Here is an 18,341-nt window from a genome sequence, read left to right on the forward strand (position 1 = left end):
TATATGTACATATAGAAGTTAATACTAATAACAATAACTCAATTAATTTTTACTTACTTGTGACTAACACATCCAAATAATAATAATAATAATAATAATAATAATAATAACCTAAAATTAAATGGAAATAAAGTCAAAATTATAAACGCAATAAATAGTTCATTCTCATTTTCTTCACACATCGTTGCAGATTGGATGGATAATGGATGATTATAATCATTGGAAATTTCGACTCAAAATGATTCCAAGAGTATGCAATTAAGCTATGCACATCCCGTTGCGGGACATCCTGTATAACCAGAACCAGGAGACACAGACGTGCAGCAACAGAACAGCAACTGAAGCAGGAGAACATTTCTAGTAGCAACAAGATGTCATTCTGCCAGAGGTCAAAACGTGACAGTGGATAACGCATGCTAGACACTGGCCGCATGTGAAATGAACTTCCAAGGGTAGGGTGGGGTTACCGCCCTCCCTCACACGGAAGCCTTAATGGCCTGGATTCCCCTAATGATCCCTACCGCCAAGCATCAAAACCACTGCAGCATACGTGCCGAAAGCCTGCACAATCAAATTGCCACTCCTGCGAGGACTTCCGGCCACGATAGGTAACTAGCTGGGTAGTCATCAGCCTGACTAATCTTCTTTTCTTCTTGAATTAGGCAATTTAACTCCTGAACCAGTCTCAAAACTTTGTCCAGTACCCGACAGACCAGCGATCCAAGTCACGAACTAAGCACTGATCAGTTCTACCAACAAATATAACTATTAATTTATTTAACGATGTTCTATCTCAAACTATACGGCGTCAAAAGATAGGAAAATTAGTTTTTTTTTGCTACTGGGGTGGGACTAAGTCCCTTGTACTGCGGCCACTTCTGGCCTATTGTACCAGCCCCAGATGATAGGTGAGGGTGATTGTGGGACAATTGGTGGAATGTATATTGGCAGGGGAAACCGAAGTACTCTGAGAAAACCTGCCCCAGCGCCATTTTGTCCACCACAGATTCCACTTGAGCAGACCCGGAATCGAACCCGGGCCGCCGCAGTGGGAAGCTAGCGACTAACCGCTTGAGCTATAGGGTGGCCTTGGAAAATTAGTTAATAATGATTTGGAAATCACGAGGAAGCGGTAGTGGCCTATTTTGAGGTAATATTCTCGCAATTGCGTGGAGAAGCTGAGATTATCACTTCAGATGAGAGTTTATATGAAATTAGTAATGATAATGGAGCTACAGCAATAAACTTTGCCACGTACCTTTCAAAAGTACAACGGTCCCACATCTTAACATCTGTAAGTTTACTTGGACATTTCTTGATGGAAAGACGCACAACAAAATTTACCATATATTGATAGATTAAGAGATGACATTCAATTGTACGTGTACTTGATGTCCGATCGTTCAGGAGAGATGGTGATACTGACAACTAAGGGAGAGACTGGCAGTGAATAAACAAACAAAGTACAGATTTCATATGGAGAGGTTCAAGTACGCGGTAGGGGGTAAGGAGGAGTATCGTGATGAAAACTCAAATAGGTTCGCAGTTTTGGAAAACTTGGAACACTGAGATGAATAGTAACAGACCTTGGGAAACTATAGAGAGAATATCGAAATTTCACCCAAGCGGAGTCCAGGTCATTTAGAACTGAAGAAGCATAAGCCATAGTTCGACGAATAATGATCAAAATTATTACATCAAAGGACACAAGCCAAATTGCAGTGGTTACGAAATCCAAATGAAATAAACTGGAATAATCCAAACAATATACGTAAGACGTGAAGCGAGCAGGGATTTCAGGAATTAAAAGAGGGAACATATGAAAGAAAAAATTAATGGTCTTGCAACGAACAGTAAGAACGAGATCATTAGAGACATATATAGAGAAATAAATTAATTCAAAGAGGTAAGATTTGAGGTGCCGGTCACGGTAGCCGAGCAGTCTAAGGCATGCACTCTCTTCGCTTGCTCGGAAATCGGGATCGTGGGTTCGAATCCCACTCAGGGCATGGATGTTTGTGTGCGTTTTTCTGTGTTTGTGTACAGGTAGAGGCCTTGCGACGAGCTAATCACCCGCCCAAGGAGTCCTACCGAATGTGTAAGATCTAGAAAAACCGAAGTGAACGGAGAAGTTCATGGAGGTAGGCCTAGGCCCACTGGGGCTGTAGTGCCAAGAAAAAAAAAGATTTGAGGTTTTCACGGAGGTGACTATGAAGGTTGACGAAATCCAAGTGGGACTGAAGTTAAATGGGACATATCAGCTGCTGGTCTATGCTGATGACGCGAATCTATCGGGAGACAACACTGATACCACAAAGAAAAAAACAGGCTCTTTAATTGACCCTAGTAATGACGTTGGTCTAGAAATAAACGTAGAGAAAGCTAAGTATATGTTGCTGTCTCTTCATCAGATTGCAGGGCAAAATCATGAAACATAGCTACCAGATTTTTTGAAAATGTGGCACAGCTGAAATATTTGAGAACGACAGTAAGAAACAAAATCTGATTCAGGAGAAAAATAAGAAGAGACTTGATTCGGGTTGTGCTTGCTACCATTCGGTCCAGAACCTTTTGTCTTCTCGTCTGTCGTCTAAAAACGTAAAAATTATAATATACTCGTACAAAACCATAATTTTCCTCTGGTTCTGTATTGGTATGAAACTTGATCTCTTGATATTAAGGGAGGATCACAGACTAAGGGTGTTTGAGAACAGGGTGGTGAGAAGAATATTTGGACCGAAGAGAGATGAAGTGACAGGAGGTTCAAGAAAACTGCATAAGGAGCTTCATAATTTGTACTCTTCTCCAAGTATAATTAGAATGATCAAGTCAAGGAGGATGAGGGTGTGAGAGCACGTAACATGCAATGGGAGAAGAGGAATACATATAGGATAGTAGTAGGATAGCCAAACGGAAAGAGACAACTTGGAAGACCAAGATGAAAGTGAGTGGATAATAGTGGAATGGCTCTGAGGGAGATCAGAGGGCTGGTGTGGGCTGGATAAGGATAGGGACAAATGAAAGTTTCTTGTGAACACGACACTGAAACTTCGGGTTGCATAAAATATAGGGAAGTTCTTGAGTAACTACACAACTGGCGGCTTCTCAACAAGGGCTCAGCTCCATGAAGTTAGACCAAAAAACCCTGTCTTTGGCTGTGTTTCGCACGATTCTCTGAATCAACAGCGATTATTTCCCTAAACACCATCAACCAGTCGGTATTTGTAATGGAGACATAATAGGTTTTCTGAGAGGGAGGAACTGAATTGAATATTTTGATGAGCTTCAGGCTTAAAAGAGTTGTTATACCTCCTGGAACTAGGGTCGTAAAGCCCCTAAAACGCGACAACTCCTGGACCTCTAAGCATCTAATTGAGTCGCACACCTGTGCATCAAGGAAACTATTAGCAGCGTGATTGCGCTATCATGAAAGGGAATACAATTTTAGAATCAAGGCAAGAACCAATCATATCAGCTGCACTTCCGCATACTAAAAAACGGGGGGGGGGGGGCTTAGCTTTATTTTGACGTACACATGCCATAGACTTGAAGTGTAATTAGAACAGTAAGAAGATCAGATGGAAAGAGAACATGTTGCTCTGTAACCACCGCAATTACAACCAGACAGCAATCCTCAAACATTCATGGAGAGTGGCTTTAAAAGCGCCTCTGGCCCCAGACGTCATAATTCTGAGATAGTTTGTCTACACAGTAAGAAACAAAATTCAAGGTATCCTGCCCAAGAAAGCGAATACGACGTGACTGAGTAATTATATGGACCCGTGGATCCGAAACGCCTTTCGCTCGAGGCTCCCATGTTACGAATTAAAATAGTGGAGTCCATCCAACCATTAAAAATGACTTTAAAGTGTGATTTGGCAATTTAAAAATAACAATATCCATTGAGTGTTTTTTCTATTATATCGTATTTCTAGAATTTAATGTCAACTTTTGTAACCAAAGTATATGCATGTTATCTAAACTACTAGCATCTTCAGCGAACTTCGGGGAAATCTTCACGCCTCCCTGGGGTGCTAATGGTTCCACTTTGGAAAACGCTGATCTAGAAAACCAGCCAGCTAGTTAACTGCCTACTGAACCAAACATCCCATCCACCTAACTAGCTACCTACCTCTCTGCCTTGGCAATAATCTAATTAATTACTTACCCGCCATTCTAACTACTTACATAAGTACGGCAGGTACCTTCTACATACCCAACCAATTAGCAACGTAAATAAGTAATTATGGGCCGATCACACTGGCCGTTCAATATAAAGCATGAAGTGTCTTCGTCCGCTCGAACACTCGTGGGATATCTGTGTGTGGTGTCCTGTGGGGATCCCAAGTCCAAGGAGTCCTACCGACTCTGTAAAAGACGAAGAAACTGAAAAGCGGCCAAGGTCCAACAAAGAGCTGTAGAGCCATAGATAGATAACTAAGTAATTATGACTTCGTTTGGTTGGTAGAGCACTCGACTGCAGCTGGAGAGATGCCAGGTTCAAACCTGGTGGTTGGCTACTTGGTTGGTTGGTTGATTGGTTGGTGAGACGGTTCTTAATGCATTGGTTGAATAGTCTTGAAGAAGAAAACAAGCAGGCTAATTACCAATGGTTAGTTGTAAAGAACAGTCGCCGGTTTCAGGCTACCTCCGCCGGAAATTACCTTGAAAGCCTGAAAAGGCTCGAAAGGATATTACGCCCCCCCCCCGAGCGATATTCCGACCGGCCACAACCGAACAAGGAAGACCGCTAACCAACAAGACTGCGATAACATATCTAATATCATGGTAGGCCGCAGCATAGCTCACGCGGTTAATCGCTAGCTTCCCACTGCTTCCCTGGTTTTCTCCGAGTACTTCAGTTTCCCCTGCCAATCTTCATTCCACCAATTGCTCCACAATCACCCTCACCTATCATCTGGGGCTGGTACAATAGGCCAGAAGTGGCCGCAGTACAAAGTGGACTCAGTCTCACCCCACTAATAATATCATGATCAGGGGAGGCCCGTGTATAGGAACTGCAGCACCCCCAATTTCTACATGATATTATCGATAACATTTATATAATGAGTACAGTACAATATATAATCCTTAAGCTTAATGTCAGTAGCCAAATCTTTGTATGGAACTGTGCGCTTCTGGAGCAGCACCCCCACTAATTTTAGTAACGAGCCGCCACTGATCATGGTACAGGGTATACATTTTAAAGTTTTCAGTTGTTCATCCGAAAAAGAGTTTATGGAATCCGAAGGTGATGAAAGTCCCACGATTCTACCGGTTAAGTAACGTTTACAATGAGGTCTCCTGGAATCTGATGACGTACAGACTTGTAAGAAGGCATCAGAATTTGAGAAGAAACATGCTCACCACCTTCAAGATAACAGAACATGGAGGAAGCTACTTCCACCGAAATATTGTCTCATATCTAACACACTACACAGCGTCACAGCCCATAACATTGATCAGGCGCAACGTGGTAGCGAAACGGATCACCACGGCCGTTACTCTCGGTTTTCTAGACCGGAGCCGCTATTTCCTTGAAATAGCTCCTCGGTTATCATCACGAGGCTGAGTGGACCCCGTTCCGTACACACTACTTCTCAGAAAATATGGTAGCACCGGGAATCGAACCCGGGACCTCTGGATCTGTAGCCAGGGACTCTACACCAGAAAAAAAAACAACTGAGAAACAATACTCATAACGCATGCATTTCAAAAATCATCAAAAGAAAAGTCAATAAATCTTACAAAATTTCCACTTCATTACATAAAGTTGAGGTGGACCGTTCACTTTATAATGAGTCCCCCCATTAACATATTTCCTGTGTTCAGGTAGTCTATACGAGACGGCGGATTTGCCCAAGCTCCGATAAACGGAGTTAGCGACTCATTTCCTCGTTAGATGGCAGCACTGGCTGATGGCTGGCTGTTCTTTATGCGTACCTCATTACCAGACGTGATATCTGTTCCATAAAGATAACGAGCTGTGGCCTCTCTCTTACACCGCACTAACAACCATCCGGACAGACAGACATAAGGACGGACTGCAGACATTTCCAGCGACTTTGCAAACAAGATCATATCAATAACATCAGTACACGTGACCAACTTCACAGAACACTGCTTACTCCGTGGTTTCTTTAACAATGGCACAATTTTCACTTCTCTGTATTGGAACTATTAACAAAATCGCTCCCTGCTACCTAGAAACACATCGAGTATGTTATAAAAATCAACTACTTAACGGTATTTAAGAAAACAACTGTTCATTGTCAGTAAACAAAAGAAACATGTGTAGGCCAGCCCTTTGGCGACGTAGGGCGTTTAAACCAGTGTTATTGTGCGAATGGAGAAAATTTAAATACTCTCATCCAAATTGTGCAACTTTTACTAGAATTTCTGTAAAATCAAAGCGAGAAATGTTGAGTTATTGCCGTTGAAACGGGTGACTTTCACGACTTTAGGGCATAACTGCAGGAGGTGATTTCCTAGGTCTTTGTGATCAAAAATGTTCATATAAACATGTGTCCGAATTTGGACGGTTACGGAGTTATGACCGTTTTGTTATTCATGTACACGCCCTCGTGTGAACCGCGTCTGTCAGTTGGCGGGTCGCTATTTTTAGCCAGCTACAGACAGAGCGTTCTCGTTATCTCGACACTTGAGAGGCACCTAAGGCGTGGTGGGTTGGTATGTCCGGCGCGGTTCACAACCTAGCGGCAGCCTGTGTTGCGGCCGGCGGTGGCATTTTCGAAAATCAGCTTTAAGCACCAATCAATTCAAATTAAAGGTAATTTCACGAAGTTAAATTTACACTCATACTTTAAATGTATCATGTATTATGCTGGTTTNTTACCAGAGATCAATAAAAAGTTAATGATTATGCCAACAATAATCAGCCATCAATGTAAAGGTAGGCCGCACACCGACAAGCGTCAAGACAAGATGTCTGCGACAAGACGCAAAGAAAAGAGCACAGTTGAAACGAATGAGATTATGAAAACCGCCGCACACCGGTCTGAGTCATGATGCTGACGTCAGCTTCAGCCAATCACGAATAAAGCAATGCATCATGTCTTGATGCTTGTCTTGACGCAGTTGGTGTGCGGTCACTCTAAAACAATATAAAGTAACAACTTTAACAAAAATTCGCACTACAGTGAATTAGAAACCATAATTGCTGCCTTCAGGCGTTTTGGAAATTCATGTTAAAACTTGACTCCTACGGTACATAAAATTAACTTCGAGAAAAGATACAAGAGAAGGGTCAGAATAACTTGATACTAGAAGCATTTTTATAAAAAAAAAACCAAGAGAATATCATACCAGGGGCAGCCAGTCCAATACATGTACTTTCAAATCTCCTACAGTGAATACTATGGGATAGGATAGTTGTCTGCCGTAATAAAAGTAGAGTTAAAGTTGGCCCTGTGCTTAATTAACTAAGCACAAAACCTTGAAAATAAATCGGGAAGTGAATGTACAGCTCCACTCATTCTTAACCACGGCACTAGATGGCGGTAAGGTTGTCAGCTTTAAGCGCCGGCTGCCCTTTACTCCCAAGAATATTCCTGGTACTCATTTCTGTTGGAGGGTGAGTCGACCCCAGGGCCATAACGCGACTGGAAGGATAAGGTAAATTGTAAAATTCCACCTCATCGGGAATCGAACCCGCAACCTTCCGGCTTGTAGCACAGTGCCTCAACCAAGTACGCTACCGCGTGCCCCTTTAATATAAATATAGTTCAATACCAAATATTATCGATACCTGCTAAATAAATTCGGACATACGCAACCTCCTTATTATACGTTCATTTTATGCAGTTACGCATACGAACATAAAGACAGAGTATTCATCTGAGAAATAAATTTTATTACCGCGACATAATATAAAATCAGCAGGGCTACATAGCTTATGTATAATTAACTGGGACGGAATTTCATGGCTGTTAAACGGCAGTAATAAAACGCAATGTGTTAGCTTAGCAGGTAGTTACTAGAACATTAAAAAGCACATACACGAAGATGTCGGGGGGCAGGAAATTATGTACCCTTCCACGTTCATTACCAGTCACTTCCAAAATATTGGTCTCTACTCCGTCAGCTACATGTAAACCAGGCTACATTACCGGCTGCTTTATGTGCGACGTTAATACTTAAGGTAACTTGCAAGGCAAGATTTATAGCATTGATGGATGACAATTTTAGATTTTCTTGCTTTTAGGATCCTTCTATTTTCCTTCCTCCTCCTACGCCATAATAAATCCATCATTCCGCTCTCTTTCCCCAAACTTCATCCATTTATTAACTGAGCAGGTTAACCCAAGCGGTAGCGCTTGTGACTTTATCTCGGTAGGGACATCGACTAACTTGGCTAAGGACTGTGTGATTTTCTTCAGTTCCGGGAGACACCTTCAAATTAGGCCTCAATCGCTTCCTTTCCTCTATTTCCCAATTCATTATTCACTAATTACCCCAAATTCGACATCGAATAATCTGAGTTGGGAGCCGGGATAGCTCAGTCAGTACAGGACTGTCTACGGGCTGGATGGCCGGGGGGTCGGAGTTCGAGTCCTGGCAGTGTCAAGAATTGTCTATTCTCCAGTGGGTACGAGGACTCCTTCCCCGTGGGTAAAGCGGCAGTGGCGTGAAGCTAACTACTCACCTGCAACTAGTGCTGAATTCAAGAAAATGTGGATCAATACATCCCCTCCCCTTAACTGGTTAAGCATAGGGACAACTTTGCCTTTATAATCACAGCTATTGACAGTGCCGTTATGTAAATCTACGGATTTATTCGAATGTTGCAAGTAATCAACATCCTTCCTCACCCGATTTGTAGGCAGCAGATTCCGTGGTCGAAACATGCCTACACTGTTCCATGTGGTTTTTACTTTCCCATATACGTGTATGTAGCATGCCGATTACAGTGGCCGCGCGGTCTCAGGCATGAAGAGTCTTCGCTCGCTCGAACACTGGGATCGTGGGTTCGAATCGAATGGATGTTTGTGCGAGTTTATTGTGTGTGTAGGTACTGGCCTTTTTAATTTTAATTTTTAATTCGCTAAGTGAGGGGAGGAGTCCAAGTGGGTCCACTCGGCACGGAGGCCACTGATTGGCCTATTGTAGCCTGCCCCGGGTGATTATGATGCTGGAGAATTTGGTGGGATGGAGATTGGCAGGAGAAACCGAAGTACTCAGAGAAAACCTGCCCCAGCGTCACTTTGTCCACCACAAATCGAACCCGGACCGCCGCGGTGGGAAGCTAGCAACTAACATCTTGAGCTATGGTGCGGCCTTAGGTAGTGGCCTTGCGACAGGCTTATCCCCCGTATGAGGAGTCCTACCGTCTGTGTACAGGATTAAGAAACTGAGAGAGTAGCCAACGTCCAGCAAAAGGACTGACTGTAGAGTCAGGGATATGTAGCATGAGAAAGTCCTGTGACCGAGACAAAAGGTCTATCGGGAGATTCCGGCATATTTACGCGATTTCAGCGCCCCTGATACTGAAAAGTTGTTTCTGGGATATCGTCTGTCCGTCTTACGTGTGTGCGCTTCGTTGGAGACCGCAGAGTCAGGCGGTTTATTCATATTCGGTATTTTAGCGCATGCGCGTATCCATCAGTCGTCAGAGCCCAATGAAGGCGAATATTCCAGCTCCAAAAATAGGGACACTTCATATGGGTCCAGAAACACGAAACTGTTATTTTTTAAATGATTTTTAAGAATTTTCTTTAATTTATGGAGATCATTTCCTTAAATATAGCCTTAAAGGTTGTGTATTCCGGAAAATTAAGAGTATGCCTTCTACAGGGCCAATACCGAAAAGTCTCTTTCTCGAAAAGAACTTAACCGATTCTGATTACGTTTTAATCATGTACATGGGAAATGGACATAAATAATAAGGCTGAGATATGCAATTCACACATGAGAAAGAATGCGCAAAGTATCTGCGCAGATTATCTCTCGTTTCTATTATACAGAATCAGGGACAAAAACACTTACATGACCTTTTCAGTCACAAACTCTCCAATTTCTCACGGGCAGCCATCTTCCAAACGAACACTATAAACCCAACAACTGTTTTTATTTTTAAAACCAAACGGTTCTATAGAATATTAATCATCAGGTGAACATATACTAATGTAAATAAATACATACTGATTAATTCTATACTGTAATTATTTTTATTTGTAAGTTTTCACCTGACAATGATCAATGTTTGATCCAAACATTTGATTTTAAGAAATAAGAAGACTTGGTTGTTTATAATTGATACACCATTTATGAGCGTTATGTAGTAGTTAACAAAGAACAATAGGAATTCTGTCACGCACAACAGGATGCAAGTTGTAAACTATGCTAGGAGGATCGACAGGTACATAAACAACATTGACGCTTCTAATCTGGATTAGAAAGCCAAAGGAAAATCCCCAACCGTCTCTGAATTGTTGAAGCGAGTTGTTTGTGAGATTAAACAACTGAAACTGCTTGTTATGAAAACATGCCAACAAAACAAGGTGTTGAGGCTTACTGTTGTGTGTGGTATGATAATCTGCTAGACAGGTACCACAGTTTAAGAGGCATCTGTTGCCTCTACTAAACTGCATAGCGGCACATGCCAGAAGACAACCATCTTAACAATGAGATCTGTGAATGTTTGTTCTTTCTAAATTACACATTTTCTTCCTTCGCATCTAGGTCTACACTGTAGACTCTACAGTGTAATTCTTCACTGCAGGCATTTCCCATTGAAGCGATCTCTGTTCCCAGAAGAAGAATTTGGTAAGGGTTCCACGATTATGTTGATGTTTCACTGTCTTATCATGAGGGTAGGTATGAATCCACACTTGTCTTTCTTACGTCCGTTTTTATTTCCATTGTCCCAAGTCTAGTCGTTCCTTTCGTCGGTAACAGAACGCCGACAGTGAAATTGCTCTCTTTCCGTTCCTTCTGTTCTTAATTGTATCTTTCTCTGACAAGAATTTCTTTGGTGGTCTAATTTCATGAAGGCTACTATTAGTGGTTGGATCTATATATTCACTCCCCATAAGCCTTCAGTGCGTAGTGCTTAATTAGTTAAGCATAGAAACAACTTTACTTCATAGTGGTGCCGATCACAGGGCCGCGTGGTCTTACGCATGAAATGTCTTCGCCCGCTAAAACACTGGGATCGTCGGTTCGAATCCCACTCAAGGAATTGATGTTTTTCTTCGTTTATTCTGTTCGTGTTGTCCTGTGTAGGTAGTGGTAGTGGCCTTGTGTCGGGCTTATCCTCCGTTCAAAGATTCCTCGCGATTGTCTAAGATTAAGAATCTTAAGTGAAACGAAGTGCCCAGTGGGATCAACAGGAATAGACAGATTATCAGTGGTATTAAAATACATTTGTTTTACCCCTAATTCCAGGGAAACTTTTTGTACAAAATATACAATTCACTGCAATAAAACCCGGTACTTTTTATATCAAGTGACGTACGTGTTCCAAAATCTAGTTCAATTAATTACTTTCTTTACTTATGTTGTAACTTGATATCAATAACACCCCTCCATTCTGAAAACACGTTTCCTGAGACAGTAAAATAAGATACGTTTTCTATATATTGATATAGATCTATAGGATGATTCTAAATTACTGTCAGGGTTTCCGTGGCCTATAATTTTCAAACAGGAACAAATAAAATAAAACTGCTCACGTAATATGAAAGTGTTACTAAAATGTTTGTTATCTATAAAATCAATATTGCAGAATGCTAAACAACTTCAACATGCGCGCCTTTCGTGGCACTTAAGGTTTGAAAATTACAGGCCACGGAAACCCCAGCAATAATTTAGAATCACTCTGTACCATGGGAACGGAGATGTGACATCATCAGTTAGTAACGTAGACCGTTACGTTAACATTAGAAACTTATTAGATTCTGTTTTCAAGATACTACCGGTATTCAGAGGCAGGTGGGAAATTCAAACGCACGGGACTTCGCGTCCGTAAGTTTGCCTAAAGCTACAACGTACCATGACTCATCCCGTAGCTGGGTTTCATGTGGCACAAAGACCGAAAAGAATAAACCAAAAAAATATATATATAAGTAATAATTAGGACCGGCTCTGTGGTCTTGCAGTCAGAGTTCCTGGCTACATATCCACAGGTCCCGGGCTCGATTCCCGACACTGCCAGATTTTCTGAGAAGTAGTGGGTCTGGAACGGGGTACACTCAGCCTCGTGAGGATAATCGAGGAGCTATTTCAAGGAAATAGCGGTTCCAGTCTAGAAAAACCGAAATTAATGGCCGTGGGGATTCGTTGCGCTGATCACGCGACACCCTCTATCCGCTAAAGTTGCTACTAACTTCGCCGACAAGCGGCGGCCGCTCGGTCGGACTAAAGCCACGGAGTTAGTTTTTGTATACGTAATAATTGATGAGTGAAAAGAGGACAAAGAAAGGAAGGCAAATGAGGAAGAAAATGATCTGAGTACTCACCGGCCCGAACTGCTCGAAGTAATTCTTGACGTCTTCTAGCGTCGTCGGTGCCGAGAGCCCACCCACAAATATCTTCTTCGTCCGGGTTACCATCTGCAACAACAATTACAGACGATCAGCCACGTAACTCGTATTCAGTAGCACAAATCCACTCAGGGTCAGTCATGACGGCTCTCCCTGCACATAGCTTCAACATACTGCTTCCGGTCCAGACGCCCTTATTTCAAACCACTAGTGAGATACTGAGTCTCAAGATAAACACTGTTATGTAGCTACTGTGACATTACGCCTGAATGCCGGAAATGTGCAGTCAGAGAAGCATAACAGAGACGTCTGTTGCTAGAAAACGGCCGTCAACGAGACTACACGTCCGTTGCTGGGCAGTGGGTTTGACTGCCAAGGTATTACAGGCGTGTACGGGACAAGGCATATGTGAACAGCAGAATGCAACCCTTGGAGGAGGTGTTCTATATTCGGTCCGCATGAAGTTAGTTAAGTCCGGCGTTCAGACCTCCAAAAGCTGAATTACAGCGAGTTCCAGAGGACTGAGGATGGATGATTCAATAGTTGAAGTATTACCAAGTAACGACTAGTAAGCAGATGTCGAAGAATTCATTTTGTGTGTTATAGTCACAGTAATACTCAAGAGTGTTATAATTACTTGTAGTTACGACTTGTGAGTATCCAATAAATCGATTCACCAATCCAAACCCCGTCTTAAAGTCACTAATATATATGACACTATCAATTATTTCCAGTGAAATACAGTGTATTCCAGTGAATACAGACGTAAAGAATAAACAAACAAGACGAAAAACAAACTCCGTGGTCTGCAGTCCGTAAGCGAACTATACCGACCGAGAGACGGCCGCTTGCCGGCGAAGTTAGTGCAAACTCTAGCGCATACAGGGTGTCGCATGGTCAGCGCAACGGATCCCCACGGCAGTTTCTAGGCCGGAGCAGCTATTTCCTTGAAATAGCTCCTCAATTATCCTCACGGAGCTGAGTGGACTCCGTTCCAGACCCACTACTTCTCAAAAAATCTGGTAGCGCCGGGAATCAAACCCAAGACCTCTGGATCTGCAGCCAGGAACTCTGACCACTAGACCACAAACAATATTAATCATTAATACGAACGCCATATATGTACATCCTAAACTTCGCCGCTGTCAAGGTGTTACAAAATGAACTCAGCAACCATAATCTCTGTTTCGCCGAAGTCTCGGATTTTACTGATTAAAAAAAATAATTTTTTATAATACACTCGCAGCCATGTGTAGCCGATTTTCTAGAAAATGTGGGAGCCTCGACGTCTCACAGTCCTATGGGCTTCAACAGCCTGTTACACAGATTGCTTCACCTTTGATTATAATACATATTTTATACTGTATGTGGCAGGATATTTTGTTTAACGGCGTATATTAGCAATATATTTATATCGCATGGGTCGGACCGCCTTGCATCTTGGGAAGAGCGTAAAGCCTGTATGTCATATTACGGTCGCCACTGCTTTAACCTAAACAGAGCAACACAATAAGGAATTTGTGTTGAAGATATCTCGGTAGTACAAAGAAGTCTGTCATATCATAGAAAAGGTATTACTGTACAGCGTAGCCAAAGTCTGCTACATTCAACATGGACTTGAAGGAAATTAAAGGAAACTGAATTTCGTGTTGCGGGATACTTCACGTTTTGTACAATTATAGACGAATCCAAAACCAATAAAAATAACTGCAGTCCAATTCTGAACCACTTCATATTAGTATCTTAGCAATTATATATCATATCTCTTACACAAAGGGGTCATGCGATAGCGTAGTTGGTTGAGGCACAACTCTACAAGCCGGAAGGTCGCGGGATCGAATTCCGATGAGGTGGATTTTTTTAATTTGCCTAATCCTTCTAGCAGCAATATGGCCCTGGGGTTGACTAAGCCTCTAACAGAAATGAGTACCAGGAATATTCCTGGGGGTAAAGGACGGCCGGCGCGTAGGGCTGACAACCTTGCCGCCATCTATGAGCCGATTGTCTAGATAGTGTGGGAGCCTCAACATCTCACAACCCTATGGACCTGTTACAGGGATACCTTTACTTTTTTTTTACACACTTTTATCTCTTACACACATACACGCACATATGGCAACTCGGGTAAAATGCCGCATATAACTCGCGCGTTTAAAGAAAGCACAGAAGAACCATATTTAAACAGACGCCGTTAATATTGCAGCGATATAAAAAAGCGACAGGGAACAGATGTGACCGCTGCGCCCCAGCGAAACATGCAAACGATTCAGGAAATCATGACATCAAAGTACGGTAAGTTCCAAAATTTTCTGTTGCGACACAGAAACAATTTTTCTTCTTTTTCTCCCATCCCACAATATCATTTCTCTCGAAAATGCCTGTAAGTTAACCGCAAACAGTATGGCGGGAATATTCCTCCTGCTGTTGTCTGTACATGAAATTCACAACAGCCAGATGTGACTGGGGAACAGGTCAGAACTACGGTGCTGCCACGTTACAGATGGAAACATAACCCGTACGATAGTGCACAGGTTCAGAAGACCTACTGTGGCAGGTGGCAAATAATTGTCACACCAGAACAGATATTACTGACTAAGGCCCATCCCAGAAATTTCTTCTGTAGCTTAAGTAATACATAGCCTGGGCCGCGCCATAGCTCAAGCGGTTAGTCGCTGGTTTCCCACCGCCGCGGCCCGGGTTCGATTCCGGGTCTGGTCAAGTGGGATTTGTGGGGGACAAAGTGGCGCTGGGGCAGGTTTTCTCCGAGTACTTCGGTTTCCCCTGCCACCAACTGCTCCACAATCACCCTCACCTATCATCTGGGGCTGGTACAATAGGCCAGAAGTGGCCGCAGTACAAGGGACTTAGTCCCACCCCACTTAATTACTTACTTATTTACTCATGGAGCTCAGCCCTTCTTGAGGAGCCGCCAATTCTTCAGCTATTCAAGAATTTCCCAGCATTTTATGGAACCCGAAGGATCATCACCGTGTTCACAAGAGCCCTCCACTGGTCCCTATCCTGAGCCAGATTTATCCAATCCATACCATCCCATTCTATCTAAGATCCATTCTAATATTATCCACCCACCTACGCCTTGGTCTTCCTTGTGGTCTCTTTCTTTCTGGCTTCCCCACCAATATCCTAAACGCATTCCTCGTATCCCCCATTCGTGCTACATGACCTGCCCACCTCATCCTCCTTGACTTGATCATTCTAATTATACTTGGAGAAGAGTACAAGTTATGAAGCTCCTCGTTATGCAGTTTTCTTAAACATCCTGTGATTTCATCTCTCTTTGGTCCAAATAATCTCCTCAACACCCTCAGTCTGTTTTCCTCCCTTAATGTCAGAGATCAAGTTTCACACCCATATAGAACCACAGGCAAAATATTCCCACACCACTAGCAATAAAAAAAATAGCAATACAGCCTTCTTAGACCTTTCCTTTCTCATCTTTTCGGCTAATTCTCCGGCTTCTAAAGCATGCACAGACAAAAAAATTCGTAAAAGGTTAAAAGACATCTTGCAGATAACCCCACGCGAACCAGCATAGCCATGATTTCTGTTCCAAATAATTATCTAACCAAAATAAATAATGAATTGGGACATCCTGTGGCTAAAATGGTTCACGAGGCAAGTTATACACTGCAGTTCGGGTCACGTGTTATTGCAGGCGTTTAATGGCGGCTGTCAGTGGCACGGCGAACTGCATTTCGATCGTTTCAGAGAAATTTTAACGACGAGACGTGATTTATGATGTCAGCAAGTTTATGACTGAGACGAGCTATATTTCAAGGCAAGAACTCCACGAAGAAGGAAACTAGCAGATTTGGAACAGTGTCGATTTTAAGTAAATAACTTAACTTCATTGAGACGCCGCCTATTGTGCAGCTACTCAAGAACTTCCCAACAATTTATGGAACCCAAGGGTACATTGCCGGGTTCACAAGACCCTTCCACTGGTCTCCATCCTGAGAAGTCGTTCATCCAAAGAATCCGTCTTGGTTCGAGTACCTTTGTGACATTTCGTTACAAGCTTATTTTTATGGCGAGAAGTTGTCAGCCCCATATCCAACCCCCGAGCTAGAACACCACCCCTTGTCTGCCGTCCTCGAATGTTTTAAGTAAAATATACTAACGAAATTCTGGTTAATAAATAAGGGATAAACTGGCTTTCTAGGAATCAAATTTCATCTGGGTTAATTTTATATTAAAGACAAGTGTAAAACTTTACTTCCAGTGGTCGAACACAATTCCAACTAAATTGCCAGCTAAGCAAATATTTAACGTATATAATTATCTAATTACTTACATGTGTAAGCAATGAGCCACAGTACTAATCCTGCGGTAACATAACTTGAGGGCTGAACATCCTAAAGGAAAACCAAGATACTGTGATGAAGCAGTTCAAATTCTATTCATATCCATATCTAACGTTCGCCTTGGTATTATGCAACCACATATTTCTCTAAGTTCAAAATGACTGTTTCCGATCTATTCTTTTTCTTTCGGCGAAGTTCTGAACGCCTGTCTCGTTCTATCGCTCCGATATAGATGTCCAACCCATGATCCTTATTATGCATATCAACTTCTTCATTATTTTAAAATAATGGGAAAAATCCGTCAAAATTCAACGGGGAATCATTTCCTTCGGAACGCGGTAACTTAATCCTTCATACAATTTTTTCTTCTTTATCTCTCTCCTCATTTCTCCACTAAAACAGTGAACTAAGTTATATCGTCATCTTTGAAATGGCATACCATGGAGCACAGAGCTGACACTGGTGGCAAACGTGACAACTACCATGACAAGCGATTGACAGACACCCGCAGGCAGACGGCACACACAAATATACGCCGAGATTAAGCTATTGGTCCTCAAATTAAGCTTTAAAATTAACATAACTCTGCTAATAACTGCAATTAAGGACAAATACTCCGGTCTAGAAAACCGAGATTAACGGAATCCGTTGCGCTGACCATGCGACACCATCTATCAGCAAAAATTGGTACTAACGTCGCAGACAAGCGGCGGTCGCTTGGTCGGTATAGTTCGCTTGTGGACTAAAGGCCACGGAAGAGGGAGGACAAAAGCGAAATTATACTTTCTCCTCTGCTTATAACAATATCACGAAACCATGCGACCTAAGAAGATGAATCAGAAACACATATCCTATGTGAATGTGAGGCCATAGCTTATTTAGGATTTCGTCACGTGGGTCACTTCTTCATGGAACCAAGTGACCTTTATGACGCCCCCTTTAAATAAAGTCCTACATTTCATTCGAAGTGTAGGATTAATAAAGGGTTAATCCAGGTTGGAAGCACAATAGATCTTTGAAGGTCACTTCGTATTACGAGAGCTTCGGTATCCAATTTCAACCTACAACCAACAATTCTGACTGAGTTTCTCATAATCTTACTTAACCCTTCCAGATAAACTGTCGCACAACAGTCTTAAAGTAGGCCACGGCTTTTCCTACCAACTCCTTTACAATTAACCTGACATCTAACTATATAACCAATGTAGCTGATAATATCGTTATGAATCATGATGACACGCATTACCGAACTCAGGAAAATGAAAGTCGCTGTACCGTGAAATTAACCCTGCCGTTCGGAGCTTAAATACGTCGCATTACTTCAAGTGCATTAAAGGCCTGTGGTTCCTACATGCATCATCTACTTTAACATCATTCTGTGTTTCGGCACTAACGGGTTGGTCTTTGTAGTGGAGACGTAATGTGTTTCCTGTGAGGTACGGACTGAAGTTTTACATATTATTTAGAAGAAATTCAATGTGAAAAGTTCTTTTTTTTTCAATCCTGCAGCATA

The 18,341-nt window shown here is 42.3% G+C and overlaps 1 protein-coding gene across 5 annotated transcripts in view; it reads right to left on the reverse strand.

The window, feature by feature from the left end:
- The window catches only part of LOC111861415 (RNA-binding protein Musashi homolog Rbp6), a gene marked incomplete at its 5' end in the record, with an annotated part of 815,587 nt that overhangs the window by 418,277 nt on the left and 378,969 nt on the right, over positions 1–18,341 (reverse strand). For all 5 annotated transcript variants that reach the window (XM_033750309.1, XM_033750308.1, XM_033750310.1 and 2 more), the window contains 1 exon segment: positions 12,480–12,572. In XM_033750309.1, the coding sequence (XP_033606200.1) occupies positions 12,480–12,572 (93 nt within the window).

The sequence above is a fragment of the Cryptotermes secundus genome, unplaced genomic scaffold (assembly GCF_002891405.2).
Source record: "Cryptotermes secundus unplaced genomic scaffold, Csec_1.0 scaffold605, whole genome shotgun sequence".
NCBI lineage: Eukaryota > Metazoa > Arthropoda > Insecta > Blattodea > Kalotermitidae > Cryptotermes > Cryptotermes secundus.